Raw genomic sequence first — 22,899 nt, 5'->3', positions numbered from 1 at the left:
GCTTAACTATCTGTTATAATGGAGGATGGCTAATTGTCTTATGTAAATAAGTGTAACTAGTTAACTTGTATATGCATCAAGATACAAGATTAGCATCAAAGCAAAGGTCCACAAACTATCTGCATTGCCTATTCTTCCTTGGAGGAAATCCCTGCTGTGAAAATTTGAGAGGCATATTGTCAGCCTCCTTGAGTTATAAAAGAGAAGACTCAGGCCTGACCCTTTCATCTGTAGTCTGCTGAACTTTGAACAGGGGAAGTTTGAGCTGAAGGACTGATCTTCCAAATAGTTATCTGGAATAACTTGGAAAATGTACAGAAAGACTATCAGACTTTACATCTAAGCTGCATTTGGATTCTGACCTTTTGGGATAATTTTGGAGAGACTTTTACAAGCCAGCAGATATAAATGTTATGATCCTAAGCTATCAACACTGGGAAAACAACAACTTGTAGGTATATGATTTCTTAACCATTCAATAATTTTATTAATAAATCTTTAGTTTATTAAGGATTGGCTGACAGTGTGATATCTGGGCAAGATCTGAGACATGTTGACCTGATGGTAAATGTCTGATCCTTTGAGATTGGTAGAACTTTAAATATGGTGAATAGGTTTTCAGTAACCTCCCACTATATTGACTTGATTGTCTGAATGGGAGCCAAAGGCTGGAATGCCTGAATGGGACGGTGTTTGGCTTCTTGTTAACCAGTGTGGTATTACAGAAGCTCTTTTGTTACTGGCCTGGTGAATCTAATTCTAGAATAAACCACCAGTTTGGGATGCCCTATTTCTTGCAGTCTGCCCTGAGTGTGGTATTCTCAGTGTGGCCCATCCCAGGCACCCAGTCACAAGCCATAGAAGGCAGTGTAATCGGAGGCTATTTTAATAAAGACTGGAGAACCACCCATCCAATTCCGGCTTCATCTCTGGAGTCTGGAGCCACCACAAAAGGGGAGGTAAACATGTGGACCAAGGACCAAGATGCTGCTCTACAAGTGTCTGCAACTGAAACACGTGCCAGAAAGGCCACTGAGACAGATTGCAACCTCATCTAATAAACTGTGACTGCTAAGTGGAGTGACAGCACATGCATATATAGGAGGCAATCCAAGAAGAAATTCTCTGGGTAGAAACAGATTGCTGTCTTATTCTGTCTGCCACTGCTACAAATAGCTAAGGATTTACAGAAGTGCCTGGTTCGTTCTAGATAGAAAGTTAGATGTTTCCTGATGTCCAAGGTATGCAAACACTTTTTTTGGTAGAATATGGGCAAAACAGTTTAAGAAGGTGAAGGAGTTTGGGTCTGGAGAGATGGAGACTGATTGACCTCGAACAGCCCATCAAAAATGACAGCTTTATACTTCCCAGGTGTCTTGAAGGGACTGAGGTGGAGCCAAAGCAGTAGGATAGGAAGGCTGATGCCCAAGTCCTGTTGAGGAGATTGAGCAGAATACCAGTGTATCTGCTGAGGCTGATAGTGCTGTCTAACCGGGGCAGGAGTGCACAAGCCTAAGGACTTAAAGGTGGCTTTAGAGTCCTTAAGCTCACAGAGCTTGCTGTCTATCTGGTTTGAAACTAGCAAAGGACCCTCAAACAGTAAGTCCTGGATAGTATTCTGGACTTCATAGGGAACAGAAGACTGCAGCCAGATCTGTGCTTGGCAACTGCAAAAGCCATGGATCTAGCTACTAAGTCCGTTGTATCCGGTTGCACCTGTAGTGATGTGCTTGTGACCAGTCTCTTCCCTGGGCAATGAGGGTAGAACTCCTGCCTCACATTCCTCAGAAGCAGCTCTCAACTTCTCCATGGAGCCCCATAAATTAAAACCATCCCATCCCAGCAGAGCCTTCAAACCCCCATCTAAGAAATCTTTCTGCCAAATAAGTCCAGCCTTTTAGCATCTTTTGATGTGGCCTTGTCTCTCTCTCTCTCTATTAGCAGCTATCATGACCAATGAGCCCAATCATGAGTGATTACAGAGGTACTCAAAACCTTGGGAGGGTACAAAGTATTTTCTTTTGGCCCTTTTTGAGATGGGAGGCAATGAGGATGGAGTCTTCCACAGGCTTTATAGGCGCTAGTACTGCCTCATTAACTGGCAGAGCCACCCATAGATGATAAAATGTCAACCATGTGATGCGAGAACTCCCTGACCTGCACACTCAGGTCTGAAGACACTCTTCAACAACTCCTGATAAATTTTAAAATCATCATCAGGAGGAGGAAGAGAAAAGTTACCCATGATGAAACAGCTTTATCTGGAGAAGATGAATAGGAAGCCATGACTGGAAATAGAATCTCTTCTACCAGCTGTTGCTCTGGCTCTAGGACCTGTTCTTGATGCTCAGTATCAGACCTAGTACCAGACTCTGGAGACTGAGCTACCCAGTGCAGAGACTCCACCTGTCTAGACAAAGGCACCAAGTGCAGACTGTGAGGGGAAGATCTGGAAGCTGGGGGAACCCCCAAATGTTCCAAACTGGCCAGTGATATGAGGCCAGACCCTACTAGCCTGGCCACATTCCCATGGCAGTTCCCATTGATGGGTTGCCATGGCAGGCTGGGAGAGAGGATCTGTGAGGAGACCAGCAGGTCCTGCTTTGGGCTTGGAGACATACCATCCCACCTTTGAGTGATGAGGAAGACTCCCCTTCCTCTGACTATGAGGGACTGACCCAGTTTGTGCCAGGGACTGGTGCTGAAAACCTGCTGACTGTAGGAGCATCACCATCATTACAGGTTTCCCCTTGGACAGTACCAAAGGGCTGCCTATGCAGGAAGCAAGCTCCTGCAGAACCAAAGGTTGAATTGCCCATGCTGAATGCAGTAATGTCACTGAAGGATCCAACTCATGTGGTAATGGACACTAGCACTGACCAGCAGAGCAGATTCTTGGCCCCCAAACACCTCCAGAGTAGTCACTGAGATAGTTGTCTGCGATGTGGACGATGAAATCTGTGCTTTGGTATGGGGTTTGACAGTGCTCTTTGCAGCACTGGAGCCAACTTCTCTAAATTGGTGGCTGAATGCTTCAGCTTGGGTTTCTTGAGTGCACTCTACTCAACTCCTTCTCATGCCTCTTAACAGACTTAGAGGGTGAAGATGCTTCCCTGGCTGGGGCTTCTTTGTAAGTCTTATTTTTTCCTCAGTAGTGGCAAGGGAGATCAGTGCTGGGAGTCAGCTAAAGGTGGAGGTATGCTGCTCACTCAAGTTCCAGCACTCAAAGTCAAACTAGGACGGCTCTGAGGGTGGCCTGAGCCCTGCCTTCATCAGAAGAATTTCAGCCTATCCTCCTTCATTATAGGCTTGAACTCCGTGCAAATCTGGTACTGGTCTTATGTGCCTCACCCAAGCAATTCAGGCAGCTATTGTTTGGGTCACTCACTGGCACAGGCTTCAAACAAGAAGCACAGCTTGAATCAGTCATGGGGCATACCTCAGTACTGTACACAGAAGAAACCTGGAAATGCAAAGAAACCACCAGTCCAAAAAAGATTTTTTTAAACATAGCTAAGACTTATTATACTAACCAGACTAAATCACCTAACTATATTATATACAAAAGCTGAGAGAGAGAGAGAGAGAGAAAGAGAGAGAGAGAGAGAGAACACGAACTGTTTGAACAGGGTTCCAATGACAGTTTTAGGTGGCAAGAAAGGCTTAGGGACAGCTCTGCCCTTTATATCTGCATGCAGTGGCACAGAGCAACATGGGGAGCTCAAGCTGCCCAACAAGCACTGCAGAAGGAAAAAAGTCTGACCACTATATGCACTGGACACACAGACACCAAGAGTTAATGGCACATGTGCAAATAAAGTGATAATCCCACTATGTGCCAAATTGCTGTTCCAATAAACTGTTGTGTTTAAAGTTTTTTAGAACATGCTATACATTTTGACAGTTGTTACACAGGTATTTTATTATACGACATGGGAGACTGATTAGTGAGAAAAAAAGGCAACCTACCTCAGGCCCTCATTTCTTTCTGGGCATGTCAATTTTGCAAATCTAATGAGGTAGTCTAGTTCTTTAGAAGGCAAATAGATTGCACCGTTCAAGCCACCTTTGAAATCTTTCTGAACATGCTCTTGAGTGAAGTTCTGCAGCACATACTGGACTTGCAGTATTGTACGCAGCTTTTTCTTCTCTGCTTCAAGCTTCATTACAGTGTCCCGTCTCTGAGCCTTCCTCTGTGCTTTCAGCAGCTGTTAGAATACAAGAGTGAGTTGGCCCACTAGACAGAGTATGATAACTGATTGGGTGCTGGACTGCAAATTAGAAACTGGAGGACCAGATTTACAAAGGTAGTTAGGCACCTAAAGATGCAGTCAAGTGTTACTGGGATTTACAAAAGCATCTAACTCATATTTAGGCACTTTTGTAAGTCACACTAAGCATGTTTCTGAACCTTTAGGTGCCTAAATACCTTTGCAAATCTGACCCTTTGTTTCTAACCCTTCACTTGATGCCAATTACTTTGTTTTAGTCTAGGCCAAAGAGGAAATCTATAATAAGCCAGTGATGTATTTGAGGTTTGCACGCTGTGAAGTTAAAATTACTTTGAGTGCTAATCAAAAACATGTAATTTCCCATAGCAGAATATGGAATTCATGATACAGTTGAAATCATGAATCAGTGGCATTTTGCCCTTCTCAGCTAGATTTTACATTACTGTAATGACATGTTAAAATATGTAATTATGAATATGCTATACAGTGAATTCAAAAATGGTCAAAAATGCAAGGAAATCATTACTCCTATTTACTACTGAAAGAATACTTCAGTACAGAAGTTCCTAGTTGTCATAACACACCAGAAACTCACAAATACTCGCTTGATTTTCCTGTATTGACACAAGACAAACAATAGTTTAGTTATATATTATAGACTTAGAGAGAGACCTTCTCAAAACATTAAAATGTATTACCAGCACGCAAAACCTTAAATTAGAGTGAATAAATGAAAACTCAGCACACCACTTCTGAAAGGTTGCTGACCTCTGATCTAGCTTCTGCAGTGAACTGCACTTGGCCCACTAAGTATTGAGAATTCAGTCCTGAAACTCAGACTGCCAAAAAGTTGATCCTTGTCCACTTGAACCAGAACATCCTGGAGTCATCTAAAGTTGACTGCACTTGGGATACATATTTGAGCAGTAGTTTTGAGACTAGATGCTCTTAAATCACAGGCCTTCATGTTCTAGCTACAGTATGTGCAAATATCTAAAGTGATCTATACCCTGACCACATTTTCACCACCCAAGACAAAATTTCAGTTTTACAGTTTATTAGATTGAGGCTACCCTGCTGTTCTACATGTTAATGTTACCTAGCCATAAAATCAAAATTAAAAGGCTAGAAATCCAAGCTCTGCATTCTAGAAAATGAGGACTGACTATCTGTAAGTCATGACTACCAGCTCCATCTTTTTAGATTAGTACCTTAGACAAAAGTTCAGAAGCTTTGTGTAATCCTGTATCTGATTGTTTTACAGAGGTTTAGAGCACAAAAGAGTAGGTTTTACTTACATCTTGGCTAAGTCCAGAAAAAGTCTTTTGAAGCTCCTTGGCAAACTCCAAGTTGTGTATCACTTCATCGTATTTCTCCACTGCCTCCTGCAATAGGCAGATATCAAGCTAGCAGTGCATTTATCATATATGTTTAGTCTGCGGCTAAATCCTAACGATTCTCATAATAAACTTTATTTCAACTATTAGGCTAAATTATACAGCTTTTATTACAGGTTCAATTTTGTTTATAAGAACATCAACTTTTAAGTAACGTCACATGAAAATGTTTCCGAATGTTACTTGTAACATTCAAGATTGCCATACCTGAGGTTAGTAAGAAACTTTTTTGGATTGGCTATTGTATAGACACTTTCACCATTTCCCCATATTCTTAACTGTAAACTCTCCAGGGCAGGGACTGTCCCTTCCTACAGGTTTATAGGATGCTTAGTGCAATGCTATCTTATCCTGATTGGGAAGTTTGTGCACTACCGTAAATTTGTATTATTCATCTTTCCCTTTAGTTCACATCAGAGCAACTATGTCAGAGGAGAGAGAGAAAATGCATCAAGATACAAAAGCAATTTTATAACCACAGAAGTTCACAAGGGAACAGTATCTGAAGCTACTTTTAACTTCAAATTAACTCAAGTTATGTCCCTTTAAAAAGGTGTACAATATAGCTAACCATGTTCATAGAATGCTTTTGGAAATTAGACTACTTATAGAAGTCATGCCTGGAAAAGGAATTCCTGTCTGCTTCTCCAACACCTCTAATCAAAGTTTAGTTCTCATTCAAGATCAGATAATGGAGCCTCTCTGAAATAATCACTCTTACTGTACACTGTCTGGTTGTTGAACTCCCAAGTCTATCTTTCATGAAACTTGTTTACTGCAGCCCCAATAGTGTGAATTGTCAAGTTTTATTAAGTTCCATAAGTGCTTTGGAGGTAGTAGTATCTGCAATATTTCTAAATTAAAGATTACAGTGTTTTGCTATTATATGAGACCCAGAGTGAAAGCAGGTAGTGTAGATTATTGGTAATGTATAATGTGAAGCTTTAAAGTTGGATTAAAGGGATGCTGTTAAGTCAGTTGTAGAGCACCTCAATGGGGAGCCTGTGTTTTGTATTCTTTACAATCTCAGAGTTCAGTTAACTTCAAGAAAATATGTAGAAGAGTAAAATATTAAGGGTTGGTTAGACTTGGGTCAGATATTTACCAAGGCAAGAAGCATTTAGAATCAGAAGAGCTATACAGCCATCAATTGTACTTGCATAAAAGTAAGCAGTCTTTTCCTTTTAGGCACCTGTTTAATTGTGTTCAACAATTTAAAACAGAGCACAGATAAATTATCTGGGAAATTTTACTTTAGCTTCCATGTGTATTTCTGCCCATAATATTTTAAAGAGATGTCACTGTATGTTAGCAACTGTTTAATTCTAATGACTTCACTTAAGGCAAGACTTAAGACCGGGCCCTAATAGGCCAAATCTGATCATATTATATCGATGTCATGCTCAGATATATTTCTAATTGGAAATTGGCTATTCTGATTTTAAGTGAGTCCTTAATCACTTAATCTTTTTTAAAAGATATTACTACAATATAATAGTGCTTGCATTGGACAGAAGTGAGTTCTCCAAGCAAATACCAGTTAATTTAACACTGATGCCCCTACTTGGTTTCCACTCAGCACGAAGTAGAGCTCTTGAACTCAAGTTTGAGAAAGTTTGTTTTGAAACTAGCCTCCACCATGACTGTCTCAAATTAATTTTGGAACAAATAGAATTTGAACATAGAAGTTGCAATGTAAATTTTACCTCCTGCCCTAATCTGATACATTAGAGACACATGCAAACATTAGCTATGAGGAAGAGAGAAACAAGTTTTAATATAGGTTGCACAAGAAATACAAGAAACTTAAATGTTAATCATATTTATTACTCTTATTACCATAGCACCTCGGAGCCCTAGTCATGTAGAAGCGTACAAGACACCAGACTGAACAGCTTACAGTACTTCAGGCTAATTTGTAGTCAATAAGTGGCTCCACATCTTCCTTACTGAGAAATCATACTAGAGTCATTAGAAAAGTAAGTTTAACATGGATAATTTCTTGTTTAATATACTGGGAGCTAACATTTGAGGTCTCCTGAAAACTAAATTAAATGTAATCTGCGTATTTAAGAGATAAAAAGCTAGAATGGCAGCATTGAAAGTCTGTTCAGCCCACAGAGCAGTTAAAGTACAGGCAACCACAAACTTTTGATCCATAGGGAGCTATAGATCACCACCTGGAGTGAATTTTCCCCCACACATTAGGGCTCAGTCTTCCCAAACTATTGAATACTAAATGCATGTTTCATTTCAGAAATTACAGACTTGGCCCATGAATAACAGAAGAGATGAATTTGAAAGTAACAGTCTCTGGTGAAACAAGCTGATCATCATATGCACACTTGTTAAGAAAGTGGGGAGCATGGCAGATCCTTAAATGAACCTGATTGGTCCCTTAGGGTATACAATATTGGGGTGATGCATGGCTGACTGTAAAAGCTGTTCTCCTCCAGAGGTGGAGTAGCCAGGATGAAAGAGGAGCACTCACACACAATATTAGTATTTATGAAAATTCCATTCAAGAAACTCATATGTGAGCTTCTCTCAGTCCTCTTGCTGCAGGGGAGAAAAATTTTTCCCTGGAAGGGAAAGTTAGCATGAGGTTGGTGTAGAACAACTTTTTACATTTAATATAAAAAATTACACTGTGGTTAAAGCTTGTTACACAAAATGCTATTGCATTTGATACGGGCTTTCCCAGTACTTCAGTCATCTTAGTCTTCTGGTTTTTAGTTGTCTATTAACGACCTATAGTGAGACTGAATTTTTTTAATTCTCATTTTTAAATTACTGAAAGTGTTAAAAAAGCCACTTCTAAGCTAACATTAGGTTAACAGTGACTTAAAATGTTGACATCACTATATTTGCATCTCAGATTGAAAAACGAAAGTCAGTGGTTTTAGTTTCACTTGTCTAGACATTTTCAGATTCAGTGTTGCAATGTGCAAATTGCAAATAATTCAAGGGGATTATTTACATATTAGGTGTTATGGTACTACTATTAGGAGCGCTATATGTTCCCTTCCTTCATTCCACAGCCTAAATTTTCTATCTAGATACAGCCCCTTAAAAGTGTTTCCAGAACCACCCTCAAAATAGGTTTGGCTACTGAATCCTAAAGAAAACAGGAAGAGTAGAAGCGGTTCCTCAAGAGCCCAATCCTGCTCAATAGCCTCAACTCCAATTAACCTCAATGGAAACAGAGTGCTCAGCAACTCTAATCTTACATTAACAGCAGGCTCTAGCCCGCACAACTCCAAGTGTAACGGGAACAATTTGATAGACATAAGAGGTCTACTTTTCACTTCAGACAATGAAATCTCACCTATTCCATTTCAGTATATTTTTAGAATAAAAGGGGTTAGAAAGAGACAAGATTAAATGTATTTAGTAATGATTATTAATTGCAGAATGGTCTTCATTCTAGCAGGCTTTGTACCATAAAATTATTTGCATGTATTTATTACTTAACAGTAGTTTTCAAACTTTGTTCTGGCAACCCAGTTGAAGAAAATTGTTGATGCCCATGACTCAGAGCAGGGGGATGAGGGGTTTGGAGTGTGGGAGGGGCTCAGGGTTGGGGTGCGGGCTGTGGGATGGGGCCAGTAATGAGTGATTCAGGGTGTGGGAGGGGGCTCTGGGCAGGGGGTTGGGGTACGCAGGAGGGAGTCAGGGCTCTGGGGTGGGGCCAGGGATGAGGGGTTTGGGGTACAGGAAGGGGTTCTGGGTTTGGGGGGCTCAGGGTGGGGCAGGGGATTGGGGCACAGGGTTACCTCTGGCAGCTCCCAGACAGTGGCACAGCTGGGGTGCAGAGGCAGGCTTCCCGCCTGTCCTGGAACCGCAGACCGGAAGCGGCTTCTAGGCGGAGGCGGCTCTTGCCTGCAGGCACTGCCCATCCCAGCTCACATTGGCTGGGAACCAGCCAATGGGAGTGCAGAGCCAGTGTTCGGGTGGGGGCAACCCATGGCCCACCCGCCTAGGAGCTAGACACTGCTGGCACCTTCTGGAGCACAGTGGAATGTCGGAACACATAGGGACTAGTCTGCCTTCGCTGAGCAGCACTGCCAATGGGATTTTTAAAGGTCCGGTGGGCAGTGCTGACCAGAGCTGCCACAGCCCAGTCCCAGGTTGCAACCCAGGGTTTCAAAACCACTGACTTAAAAGAAACATTGTATGTTTTGTCCTTTATCACTTGTTTTCAATTGCAAATAATTCAGGACAGGAACTGTCTTTTGTGGACAGTATATAGTAAACAATACTTGTATTTCAGTAATGCTTATCTGAAGCTGCTGCACTGATACACTAGGGCTAAGAGTCAGATGTGGTATTTGATACATAACCCAAGAAGCAGAAGTTTAATAAGCACTGCCATGAAGAATGAATTCTGGTACCTTTGTCACAAGTTTGCTAAATATCTTTTAGCCATAATTTTAAAGAGGGATTGTTATGTACTACATACATTCTAAATTGACTATTCAGATGGTCAATGTGATAAACCAAAGGGTCTAGTTTAACAAGCCCTCAATTTTGATTTTTTCCCCTCTCCCTTTACTTGTCTACACTCCCTATATCATAGAAGGCTGAACTAGCCAGTTAAGGAGATTAACAAAAGAATGCATGCTTTTAGGAATTTTGGAACTAGTTACACAAGTTCTAAAAATCAATCTTATTGAGGGCAGAGCAGTGAAAATGGCACTGCACACTAACCAAAGAATGTTTGCCTTTTAAAAGAGGCAACATAATATTTCTACTAAATAAATTAAAGCTATTTTCCTGAACTAGGTCATCCCTAACTAACTCAGTGTTCCCATTACATTTCTTAGTGTAACTTTTGATCTGACATTCTACATGTCAGCATGCTGCCATCCATTTTGATCAGAAAAATACCAACAGCATTTAACATGGGACAATTAAAAAAAATATATGCCGAGGGTTGTATTTCTCAGTCTTCTATGATTGTGTCCCGTTTCCCTTTGCGGCACTATTTATGTCCTCCATTAGATAGTAACTCAGCAGGCTTCCTATATAAAGGCGTTAACTGTTGGGGTGCAACAGTCCAGTTGCATCAATGAAGGCTCCACCTGGACTCATCTCTGCCAATGGAAGATATTCACTGATCACACTGGGACAACCACCCATAACTCTGCTCCTGACCTTTAGGCCAATAGGCCACCTTGGGATAATTCTGCTGCCAAGGCTATATGGGCTGCCTCAGGAATGCTTTGCTGCCTCAGGGGACTTGTCTACACTGAAGTTATACCATGTTACAACACAACCTTGAAGAGTTCAGAAAACAAGACATTAGGATTACTTTAACACTAGGCTTAATTTAAGGTTAGCCATGACCAGCTATTGTCAGTTGGATCACAGTTAACATCAGTGTCCCTGTCTACACCAAGTGCTAAGCCATATTTATCATGTGTTAGTTACCACAACTGAGGGTTATGTTTTAACATGATGTAATTTCCCCAATGTGGACAAACCCTTTATGGATACCACCCCAAAGATTGCAGATAACAGGCTGAAAGCATAACAGGCACTTAGTGACAGGTGGAGATCATGTGCTTAAAGAAATGGAACTTGGCACCTGCTCTGGAATGATCTTTGTTTACCTCAATACCCAATTTGAAAGTTAAAACACGATAAATTTTTAGGGCAATCCACAACTGTCACTTTTCAGCTTGTCTACAACAAGCAAGCTTATTTCATTTTGCTTTGTGAATACCATTATGCAAGCTTTATGGTGGTACTTAGCAATGCTAGCTTTATAGACGTTGCCACAATAGTTCTGCAGGAGGATTCCTCAGCAATTTCACCCTCATCTTCAACATGTTTGAAGCTTTCAAATATTACCCTACACAACTATTTACCAAGACAGGTAAGCAAACTCACCAACTGGTCCTGATTGAGGGCTTCTCCCTTCTTCAGGCGATCCCTGTAGTCTTCAAGTTTGAGCTATGAAGAAAAAAGATTTACAATCAGTCATCTGTTATATACTGATTATTCATACATCATGGAAAGAAATTCAGCTTTTCCATGTATATCCTGGGCTTAAGTTGACATGCTACAGCTAAAAATAATGTCACTGGTTCTGTCCATTATCCCCCATCAAATTCAAGCTTCTCTTTCAAGGCACTGCACAACTCTGCCTATATTTAAGCCATTACTACCTACTTTATGGCCTGCCATTTCTTCTTATCTTATCTCCTTGGTCTCATTTGCACTGTCATGCCTTTCATATTGCTTCCTAGGCCTTTAACTAGCTTCCTTTATCTGTAACATAGGTGCCTTGACTCCTTCAAATCCCTCCTTTCAGAGTGACATTTTTGTCTAGCTCTCCATAGCTGAACTACACTCCAGTATAGGCTCCTATTCTGGCTACCTTATTCTCAGACCAAAAAACCCAAAGATCTTTCAAGGTTCTATATGCAGTATATTTAAAATCTTTTTAAAATCCTCATCCTGCCCTTTCCTCCCTCATGATTACCTGTGTATCTAGTTTAGCTTAGAAAGATATTTAGTGCAGGGACTACACATTATTTCTGCTAAATTCCTGACTAATTCATTATATACTAAAAGCTACAAAGATTCCTTTTTAATTAGCCTTAATAAGTTTTGCAACCTTAAGACTTGCACAAGTTAAGAAATTCAGCACTACCAACCACAGTAACGAATACTACCCCTTGAGGGTATGCAGCCAAATAAAACGTTAATTATTGATACGTACCAATACTATAAGCGTAAGCAGCTAAGGAAAAGAATGCATCCTCTTAACTATTTGAATATTAATTTATACTGATTTTTGCATGACTATGAGAGGCCCTACTGTAATGCACATGCAAGGGAAGAATCAAGGATACCAGGGAAATATCTGCACAAATAAATTTAACCTTGGAATACCACTGTAAAGTATGTGGAATTGCTTTAAAAAAATTAAAGCTACTGGAGTAAAAGCTAACAGAAGTGTTAGGCAGCAGCCTAGTGCTCTTCCATGAGCTATGCATATCCCATGTTATTTAGCCAAATACAGGTTTGAAGTAAAGGTATTTTAGGGCACAAAAATACAAAAAGTTTGCACTCTGGTGCAAACAAAAAAAAAATCAAGCTGATTTTCAGTGAACTTATAGAAAAAGATTCCTCCCAAGTGTTTGAAAGTTACATGTGAAAACAGTTTGACAATGCAAGCGCCATCTCAATCAAACATTTCAGTTGCAATGCTATGAATTATCCAGTTGTCTGAATTCCTAATTTAAGATTTGTCTGACATTCACCTACACTAAGCCACAAAAAAGTGCACCTCTTGAGTCCTTCAAAGTGACAGCTCCTTTACAGACTGTTAAGCTTTTTAATAGAGCCTTCAAAATTTTTAAAATCAAAATGACAGATGAAAAGCTGAATAATTTTTTGCAAGATTCTACATGCCTGTGAAGACCAGGCCTCAAAGTCTATAAAAAGTGAAGTGCAATACATATTTAATATGACCTTGCACTTATGAGTCAGAGGAAGCAATTTTATTAATCTGTTCTTTTAAATGCATCACTGGATTTTAATATTAGATGCCTATAATCAATACAAGTAGAATACAAAGTTTTCCACAAGTCTAGTTAAAATCTAACCCATAATCAAACTAATTCTACTTGTAAATCCAATTTAATCCATTAAAGACATATTGTCTTGCACACTATTCAAGCTTTGAAAACTACAACAGCTGTACAGCAAAACCAACTACTGCAGAAAACAAATGAGGTTTGAAGTTGACTTATCTAGCCATCTACATACATTTACTCTGCTTCCATATTTGAGACAGCAACATTACAAACATATGAATTTTAAACACAACTAATCTGATTCCTCTTTTCAAATATATCTAAACAAAACCTAAAATGTACAAAAATCAACAGTGCTAGATATTATTCTGATAAAATTCCAAACAGAGGACACCTTATTGAGAACTACTGCTGAATATGAACTGGTTTTATTGATCTTTTTAATACTAGCTGCAGCAAACCCATTATGTTATATACGCTATAGGTATGCAAAACAAAGATAGATTCTTATAGCAGGATTTAAAGTTTACTATTGAGGAGCTTAATTAAAATATCAAGTTTAAGTTATCAATTTCTTCAGCATAGCAAAGAAATAAGTTACCTTCTTTTTCTCAATATTCCTGATCTTGTGTTTGAGACAGATAAGTCCATTATCAATGTAAGTCTCATATGCCTGTGAAGGAGTGGCAGCAGAATTCAGAGAAGACTGCAGGGGGCTCAGGGGAGGCTGGTTCTCCCCAGGTTGGCCAGGGGTCACCTGCTGCTTGGCCGGCTTCATGCTCTTGTCCTCCCCCCCTTCCGAGTGGCCTGAAGGCGACGGGCAACGGAAAGGGGATTGGGAAAGCTGCACCATTGAAACGGATGGGCCTGCCAAAAAAAAATGGGTTGTTTAGCTCTCTTCCCCTTTCCTAGAAGTACAGTAAGTATTTACACTAATAAAACCTTAAAACATGAAATAAAGACCCATATAAAAATAAGCATAGAATCTTCCCCATCTCTTCTCCCTCATTCCCTTGAGAATATCAGAAGCAGGAATTTCAAACCAGGGAAAACATTACATGGTATAAATCTCCCCACCCATCCAGACAGCAGAAATCCTTCACACAGGCAGTATTAGGCAGTGCAGCGGGATGATTCCAGAAACACGAGTGTCATGTAAAACTAGGCCAGTGCCCCACACTCGTCACAGAGGAAAAAACTACAAGCAAGCAACTGCAGATTCCACTCCCACCTGCCAGCCCCAACATGCATTTAACTGGTGCATTTGATGCAATTCTCTCCTTACCTTCATGACCTTATAAGCAACCCAAGAAAACATTTGGATAAAACAATGCACATTTTAAAATCCAACTGATTAGAGGCAGAAGAGTTGCCTAGTAAAAAGAAAGCTTTAGCCCTAAAGCCAAAGCAGCAGCAACATCCTTGAGAAAGAATCAGCCTACATCCACTGCCCAAGAATATCTTTAGGCTGCAACAAGAAAACAAGTTTCGGGGGAGGGAAAGGGATTTAACCTTGAAAGCAGTAGGCATTTCTATACAACATTCACAACCTACAGGTCTTTAGTAATGACCGATCAGGCTCATTCTTAACTTTGCTTGTAACCACCAGGCCAAGCCCAGGTAAGGGAAGGGCCTCACACAGGAACCCCAAACTGAATTTATAGGGACAGTAGCAGATTCCCCTTCCCTTTTCACGCCCTTCTCAAGCCACCTGCAATAGAGTTGGGCGTGCAAAGTACGAGCTGATACTAAGCACCACTGCTCCCCCTCATGATGATCTACAGAGCTAAGAAGTATCAGAGGGGTAGCCGTGTTAGTCTGGTTCTGTAGAAGCAGCAAAGAATCCTGTGGCACCTTATAGACTAACAGACGTTTTGCAGCATGAGCTTTCGTGGGTGATGCATCTGAAGAAGTGGGTATTCACCCACGAAAGCTCATGCTGCAAAACGTCTGTTAGTCTATAAGGTGCCACAGGATTCTTTGCTGCTTCTACAGAGCTAAGAAGGAAACTTGCAATCGTCCATGCGCTTGTTGTCAGCGCCAGCCACGAAAGGGTGCCAAGGGGGGGGGCAGTTAAAGGGGGCTGCTCTGTCCCCCCAGCCCTGGGCTCACACCCATCCCACAACACTAGAGGAGAAGGAGAGAGGAAGCCTCGATAGCCGGCTCCACCCCCACCTCCATCATCATCATCATCAACACACGGGACCCCACGGAGCCCTTCCCTGGAACGGGGAACCTGAGCGCAAGGAACAGCTGCAGGACGCCCCGCCGCATCCCTGGTGCGGGGTGGGCAGAGCCGAGCTCCAGCAGCCCCTATGGGCGCGGGGCGGGCGACACCCAACGCCCGGGGGGCTGCGAAGGAGCGCGCGGGGGGCCGGGGAGAGGAGCCCCGGGATCGCCCGGGGGGGGGGCAGAGAAGATGCAGCCGCCGCCGCCATCCCCACCCATAGCGCCAGGCACCGGCCGCTGCAGCTGGCTCCGGGATTCAGCAGCGCCGCCGCCTGAGTCCGCTGCTGCCACCGCGGGGCTGAGGAGGACGCGGCGGCGCTATAAACCCCTCCCTCCCCCGCGCCCCCTCACCTCACTAGCCGAACAGGCTCCGGCCCGCCCTGCTGCCCGCCTCCCCCCTTATATACCCGCCTCCCGCCCCGCCGGCCGGGAGAAACGAGGGAAGGGGCGGAGCCTTCATGTGAGGTCACCGCCCTCCTTCCAATCGCCGGCTCCTCTCGCCCGTCCCTCCGGCCCCCACCACGCGCCCTTCCCCGCCCCCCACGTGACGGGTGGACCGTTATTGGGGGGTGGGGGGTGGGGGGAGGGGCATGGCCCCCACCACCTTTTTCGTTCCCCTGCATCTCCTATGGGGTAGTGGGGGGCGGGGCTACAGCGCCTGGCTCTGCTCCCTGCCAGCTGGTGGGAGCTGGGTGTAATGAGTTGGGTGGGTCTCAGCCTGCACCCAGTATTGCACAAATCAGCACGCTTGGCCCCTTAGCTGGCAGCAGCCTCAGCAGAGTGCCAAGAACAGAGGGACTGTGCAGTGCAGAAAAGGACCTTAGCTCCATGACTTCTTCCACAGGGAAGAAAAGTAACAATTGAATGTCATGCAATGAATAGGACTCATGACTCTCGTGTGAGTCCAAGTGGCTCCTTCCCTATAGCACAGTCCATGTGCATAGCAACTTAGGTCAGGAGATTATGACATATACTCCAATTCTGTTCTATAAAGGCTCAAATATGAAATGGAGGTGTCCTTTCTACACAAGTTCAGCCTATTACAATGTTGGGACCAGGCACGAAGTTCCTCTCTGAGGGCCTTTGAATTTGGGATTTTGCCTCATGCCCATTTCTAATGGCAGCTACATTGCTTTCCTACCAAGGAGAGATTGATCCAGGTCAGAATGGAGCCTCATAGTGAAACTTTTACTGTTGCTGATCATCTATATGGGAAGGATAGATGTGTCTTATATACATATGACCCAATCATACAAGCACTAATTAGTTGAAGCAGTGCTTATTATTGTGAGTAGCCCCACCAAGTAAATTAAAATTGAAAATAATTAATAAAAGTCACAAAGTTAAATAACATTCATTTGTTAATCTCTGTACAATGGATAAAAACCCAACGTCTGCCTCATATAGTTTGCAGTCTTGCAATGGAATAGACAAGTTAAAATGAAGAAGACAACACTCTGGGAAGCCCAGAGGGATAAGTTGAAGTTACATTCTCTGTGGTTCACTTCTTGTCAGCACCACTTGAAAAAGTAATGAATAGTACGCAGAGAAAGGGTGAAATAAAGAGGTATAAACAAGAGATTTGTTTAAAAAAGATGGAGAGTCAATAAGGATTCAAGAAGGTTTTTCCAGACCGGTCTTTCAGATATTATGTTGGACAGGTGGCACTTTGTTTCTCTAATATAGAGGAACTGCAGAAAAGGAGGCTATCACACAACTGAGAGACTGTGTAGAGAAGTAGGAGGTTGGTGCTGGATGATCAGAGAGAGAGTAGGAGAATAGAAAACATAGATCCCAATCCTGGAAAGAGGTCCGCTCATACAGATCCAATGGTACAGTTGCCAACTCTTACAATTTTATCACACATCTTGTATATTTGGTGCTTTTTTTCTTAGAGCCCAAGCTCCTGGAGTCAAATGATTACATGAGAATCTCAGTGGTCATTTAAATAAAAAGCAAATATCTATCCTTCATGTTTGTGGAGAAAAGCTTGAAAATATGACACGATCCATAAAAAGATCCCCCTTTTTTTCCCCCACTTTTAGAAATCTCATGATTTTTAAGCCAATCTCATTATTTTGGGGAGCCTGAATCAAGATTTTTGAATGTTTGGGGTCGGCAATACTGGATCCATGCCTTAAGATTTTCCTTTCTGGATAAGACCAACATTCAGTCTTGTTCCCTCTGGCAGTGAGCACTATATGATTTTCTTGGTCTTGCAAAGAATTACAGGCGTGCTTAAGTTTTTACACCATGATCAGTCTTAACTATGCACAGCGTGAAATCTGGCCCCACTGCAGTTAATAGGAGTTTAGCTATTGACTTCAGTGGGGCCAGGATTTCATGTAGGGTGCACAAAAATGAGGTGGCACATCTTTCTAGGCTCAGAGACTTACGCCATGTCTACACTATGGGTCTATAGCGGCATAGCTATAATGTCGTCGCTATGTTGACATAACTGATGCAGCCTAAAGTGATGGAAGGAGGTTTTCTGTTGCTGTAGGAATACCACCTCCCTAAGCATTCTTTGATCAAGCTAGCTGCATCTACACCAGACGTTAAGGCGGCATTCCTACAGAACTCAGGGGTGCAGATTTTCCATACCCCCTGAGTGACATAGGTGATGTCAAATTAAGTTTTAAATGTAAGCTAGGCCTTAGATTGCAATCTCTTTAGGGAAGAGACTACTTCTTTGCATATGTTTGTACAGAATCTAGCACAAAGGGTCCAAATCCCTGCAATGTAATTATAAAATTAATTCTCAAATAATACAATAACAATAATAATTAATACAGAGGAAGGCAACAGGAATGAGCCTAGAAATTGTAAGGATGGGTGGAAAAAATAGTCTATAATGAACTTTTGAAGTTGGGAAATTGCACAAAAGAGAAAAAAGATCTGTGAGGAAGACTGGTATAAGTCCATGCCGGATTTTAAAACCAATGATATGTTTTGAACTTCATTCTGAAATGAATGGAGAGCAAATGGGTTATTTGAGGTTGAGACTCTTTGTGAATTTAAAGTGCATATATTTAGTCTTTATAATATTGAGCACAAAAAAAACTGTATTACAAGAACATTATTAAGGTTGCCAAGTCAAGTACTCAAAAGTTAGGAAAGGTCAGAATTGCCTAGGCGACCTTAACTGGGACCCTTGGTATGTATATATTATGATACAGCCCTTAATTACATAATTGCATGCTATTTGTTTCACAAGACTCCGACCTCATTCAGTGCACAAGACTCAGGAGTCTTGGATTCCACTCCAGGCTCTGGAGGGGAGTGTGCTCCATTGGACACAGGCTGTTCTGCCCATTTCCTTCCAAACTTGAAGCCATCTAACCTATCCCTTCCAACCTGTCTGTTCCAATCTTGTCTCTTCCCTGCCCCTGGCTCCTTTTCCCAGTCCTATTCTCCTTGCCTACCCATCCCTAGTCTCCACTTCTCAGGCTTCTCATTCCAGTCTCCTTCCCCAGCCTGTCTTAGGGCTTGTCTTCACGTGCAGCACTACAGCCAAGAGTGGATTAGGGTCTTGTGGGGCTCCCGGGCCGGAGCAAGTGGGGGGCCCCTCCCCACCCCTTCCACCTGCAGTCCCCCTCACCCTCTCCCCAGCAGGAGCACCAGGCAGGCAAAGCAGGTTGGGGTGCAGAGGTGCCCATTTTCCTGGGGCCCCCCAATTGGCTGGGGCCCTTGGCACAGGCCCTGTTGGTCAGTAGCAGCACTGCTGTAGCACTTTAGTGAAGATGCTACTCCTGTTGGCATAGTTAATCCACTTCCCTGAGAGGCAGAAGCTATGTCAATGGGAGAAGCTCAGGGTTGTGGATTTTCACACCCCTGAGTTACATAGTTATACTGATGTAGGTCTGTAGTGTAGACCTGACCCCAGCCTCCCCCTCTGGGCTCACTGTCTGAGTCTCACTCCACCTCTGATTGTCAGTCTGGCCTCCTCCCCAGACCTAGCCTAGTCTTCATATTCAGCCAGTCACAGTCCCCCTCTCATCTGATCTGCTGCACCCCTCTCCCTATTGGTTCCTAGTCCCAGTCTTCCCCAGTCTCTCACCTACTCATTCAATCTCAATGCCCCTCCCCCCAACTAATTGCCTTCCAGTCTCCCATTTCCTATTCACAGTCTCCCCTCTCTCCAGCTCCCAGTCCCAGCCTGCACTTCCCCTTGGCTCCCAATCTCCTTCTGCAGCCTGTTCCAGTCTCTCCCCTCCATCTCTCAGTCACAGTTCTCTCCCGCCACCCTTCCAGTCCCCATCTCACCAGACTTCCAAGCTATTCCTTTTCCTTCCTCCAGACCTACTTTTCTCCCCTCTACATCCAAACCAGATAACTTCCTTCTCCATGCTGCCTGGGTGCCAGCAGGGAGGTCATAGAGTGCACAGGAGAGATAGACTTCTTGCTCTCAATTGCAATACCCACCCCCTCCAGCCCAGAATAGTTGAGACCAGTTATTATAGGAAAAGTCCACTGTGATGTTATCTGATTAAAATATGACCATGCAAATCATTGTGGCTACCACTGTTATATAATTGCAATGAATCTTATACAAAGTGTGATGCATGGCCAGAAAGGGTTAAGCATCCTGCAGGATAAATAACCCAAAGTCAACCATTAGAGACATTAGAAAAGTATGTGAATGGTAATTAGGGCCACTCCATGCTAGAATGCAAACCTATATTGTTAGAAAATTGGAGGTGATGTTAATTGTATGTGTGTACTTACATCTTGTTAAATGTTAGCCATGTAAACAGTCAGTTCCTGTCTGTCATTAGCTATTGATTCCAAGATCAAAAGGACACATTAACATTTAGATGAACTGTAAACATAGGATATCACTGTGTTTGTCTCTCTTTGAAATATATAGCAAATTATCTGAGAATGATGGAAACTGGGCAATTGCCTTTGTAGATAATTACTGGCAAAGCTTAGGAAATAGATCTATTTCAAAGACTCCATAATTGCCTATTATTAGCCTGAGGACTCCAAGCTGTCAAAGACGACCTGAAACTGTATAAGAATGTCTGGGGTCCTGATCCTTTTATCTCAGATCTGCTTGATGCTTCATGCAGGGGAAGCTTAAGCCCAAAACTGAGATCTCCAGTCCTAATCTGGAATCACCGTGAATATGAACATTGGACTATAACCTATGAACTAATTCTGGAAAAATTCTTTGCAACTACAAAGCTTACCATCTCTACTAAGTATTATACTCATGTCTGTATGTATAATGATCTTTTAACCAATACTCTCTCTGTCTTTTCTTTTTAAGTACATTTTTGTTTAATTAATAAGAATTGGCAGTAAGCTTGTATTTGGGTAAGATTTGGAATATTCATTAACCTGGGAGGTAATGTGTCTGATCCTTTGGGTTTGGTAGAACTTTTTTATATGATGAATAAGATTTTAAATAATCCTCATCATATTTGACTTGGGAGTCTGAGTGGAGGCCTAAGTCTGGGTTGCTTTAAGGGAACGGTGTTGTTGGCTTCTGGGTAACCAGAGAGGTATTATGAAGCTGTTTTGTGCTGGCTTGGTAAATCTAAGTACTGGAATATCCACCAGCTTTGGGGATTGTCTGCCCCATTCTTTGCAGTTCACCCTAATTGAGTGACCTCAGTTGGCTCCCCTAGGACTCCGGTCACATCCACCTTCACCCCTGTAGCACTGGGCTGGAGGAAGCATGCTCAGTCACTCTGTAGGTAGAGCACATGCAGTTTGGTCACACAGCAGTGCAGGAATGGAGCAATCTTCTGACCCGATGCACTCTTCAGAGATTTTAGCTGCTGAAATCAAAGTGTCTGTGTCTACTTGTGCAAACTGATTTTTTTTCAAAGGTTTATAACTTGGCAAGATTTAGGCAGATTTTCATGGGGACAGAAATAGGTACATCCTTAGTGCAAATTAGTGCAAAACCCCCTGCCAAATTTCACATCCTTGCTCCCAAGTATAGGGGTGCTAGAGCACTTCAAAGAAAACTTCTGAAAATTTTAACACAGGCAAAAACATATTTTGGCTGAAATTTGCCAAAACATTAAAAAAATAGGAAATGCCAGAATTAAGATTGCTTGTGCAACCAACCTTATTCAGCTTTCTAGTGCATATGCATTATTATACAGCTTTTAACTACATGATCTTATGTTATTTTCCCACAGGATCCCTGTGTCATTCAGTGCACAGGAGAGACCTGCCCCAGGGTTGAACAAGGTTGTGCAGTGAAGGAAGCTGGTGTCTGTATGATCCCTTCCTTATTTGTTGCAGAAGTTGGAAGGCTGTAGTGAGTGAGACAGGCCATTTCAGGAACACAAAAGACAGTCTCATGTTTAAGGCAGTTGAATGCTGCCCTTGGGGACTGGATTCAGGGGTGAAAGTAACTTTAACGACTTGCCGGTACTCCAGAGTTCTGTGGAGGGGGAGGGGCCTCAACCGGAAGAGGCGTGGCCTCTATCGGAAGAGGTGGGGCCTTTAAATCCCCAGGCTTTTAAATCATGATTTAAAGGGCTCGGGGATTCAGCTGAAGCTAGGAGCCGGACCCTTTAAATCACCCCCGGAGCTACCAGCTGCAGGGGCTTCCCTCTAGCTTGCAGCAGGGAGACTGGCTGAGGGAGGGAGAAGCCTGCCTCCTGCATAAGAAAAGTTTAAACTCAGCTGTTCCCTGTGCGGTTCAGTAACATTTCAAAGAGGATCTGCAAGCAGTTTGAACATCACAACCATGATATTCTGCGGGGGAGAAAATGGGATAGATTTGAACTTGAAAATGGTTCCTGATTTTGATTGTGTTTTTTGTGTATAGGAGATCCCCTCATCCCGGAGGCAGAAAAGAACTGCCCCACCATGGTCACACACACCTTCCCCCAGCCCCCCAACAACAACTGGGAGTGAAATTAACAAGGATGCCAGAAAGGGCTTCTAACCCTGGGGGCTGAACTGCACAGGGAACAGCTGAGTTTAAACTGTTCTTATGCAGGCAACAGCAGCTGGCATCTCAGCCAGTGTCCCTACTGCAAGCTAGAGCCTAGAGGAGAACCCCTGCTGGGGGGTGAGAAGCGGGGAAGGAATGCAGAGCCTTGTCTGCAGCCTCGCTGGAGGAGGGGGAGGGAGGAGACGAGAAACCAATGTGATAGTGAGTTTTCCCTTCCACCTGCTTTTATTAGCTCTGGATTTAAGCTGTGCAGCCAAATGCTTATATTTGTTGTGTATATTGGAGAGAGATCTTCTCTTCCCGGGGGCAGACAAGGACTGCCCCTGCCATGGTCAAATACACCCTCCCCACTCCCCCCAGCTACTGTGAGTGAAATTAACAAGAATGCCAGAAACTGCTCCTAACCTCGAGGGCTGAACCACTCAGGGAACAGCTGAGTTTAAACTATTCTTATGCAGGGGGCAGGCTTCTCCCTCCCTCAGGCAGTCTCCTTTTCTTATCGGTCCTCCATACCGGCCCGTACCTGCTTACTTTCACCTCTGACTGGATTTATCCCTATGTATACC

At 42.8% G+C, this 22,899-nt stretch overlaps 1 protein-coding gene across 11 annotated transcripts in view; it reads right to left on the bottom strand.

The window, feature by feature from the left end:
- CAPRIN2 (caprin family member 2) overlaps positions 1-15,834 on the bottom strand; it is a 59,033-nt gene extending 43,199 nt beyond the window's left edge. For 10 of the 11 annotated variants that reach the window (XM_044990614.1, XM_044990630.1, XM_044990606.1 and 7 more), the window contains exons 1-5: positions 15,624-15,642; positions 13,781-14,046; positions 11,525-11,587; positions 5,531-5,617; positions 3,970-4,208 (exon numbers count right to left, since the gene is read on the bottom strand). In XM_044990614.1, the coding sequence (XP_044846549.1) occupies positions 3,970-4,208; positions 5,531-5,617; positions 11,525-11,587; positions 13,781-14,046; positions 15,624-15,627 (659 nt within the window). In that variant the 5' untranslated portion in view covers positions 15,628-15,642. Of the gene's footprint in view, positions 1-3,969; positions 4,209-5,530; positions 5,618-11,524; positions 11,588-13,780; positions 14,047-15,623; positions 15,643-15,759 lie in introns of those variants that run through there. The other variant, XM_044990595.1, reaches the window with a different exon arrangement.
- Positions 15,835-22,899: the final 7,065 nt, after the last annotated feature.

This window comes from Mauremys mutica, chromosome 1 (assembly GCF_020497125.1).
Source record: "Mauremys mutica isolate MM-2020 ecotype Southern chromosome 1, ASM2049712v1, whole genome shotgun sequence".
NCBI lineage: Eukaryota > Metazoa > Chordata > Testudines > Geoemydidae > Mauremys > Mauremys mutica.
This window is presented reverse-complemented; position numbering and strand designations above follow the sequence as displayed.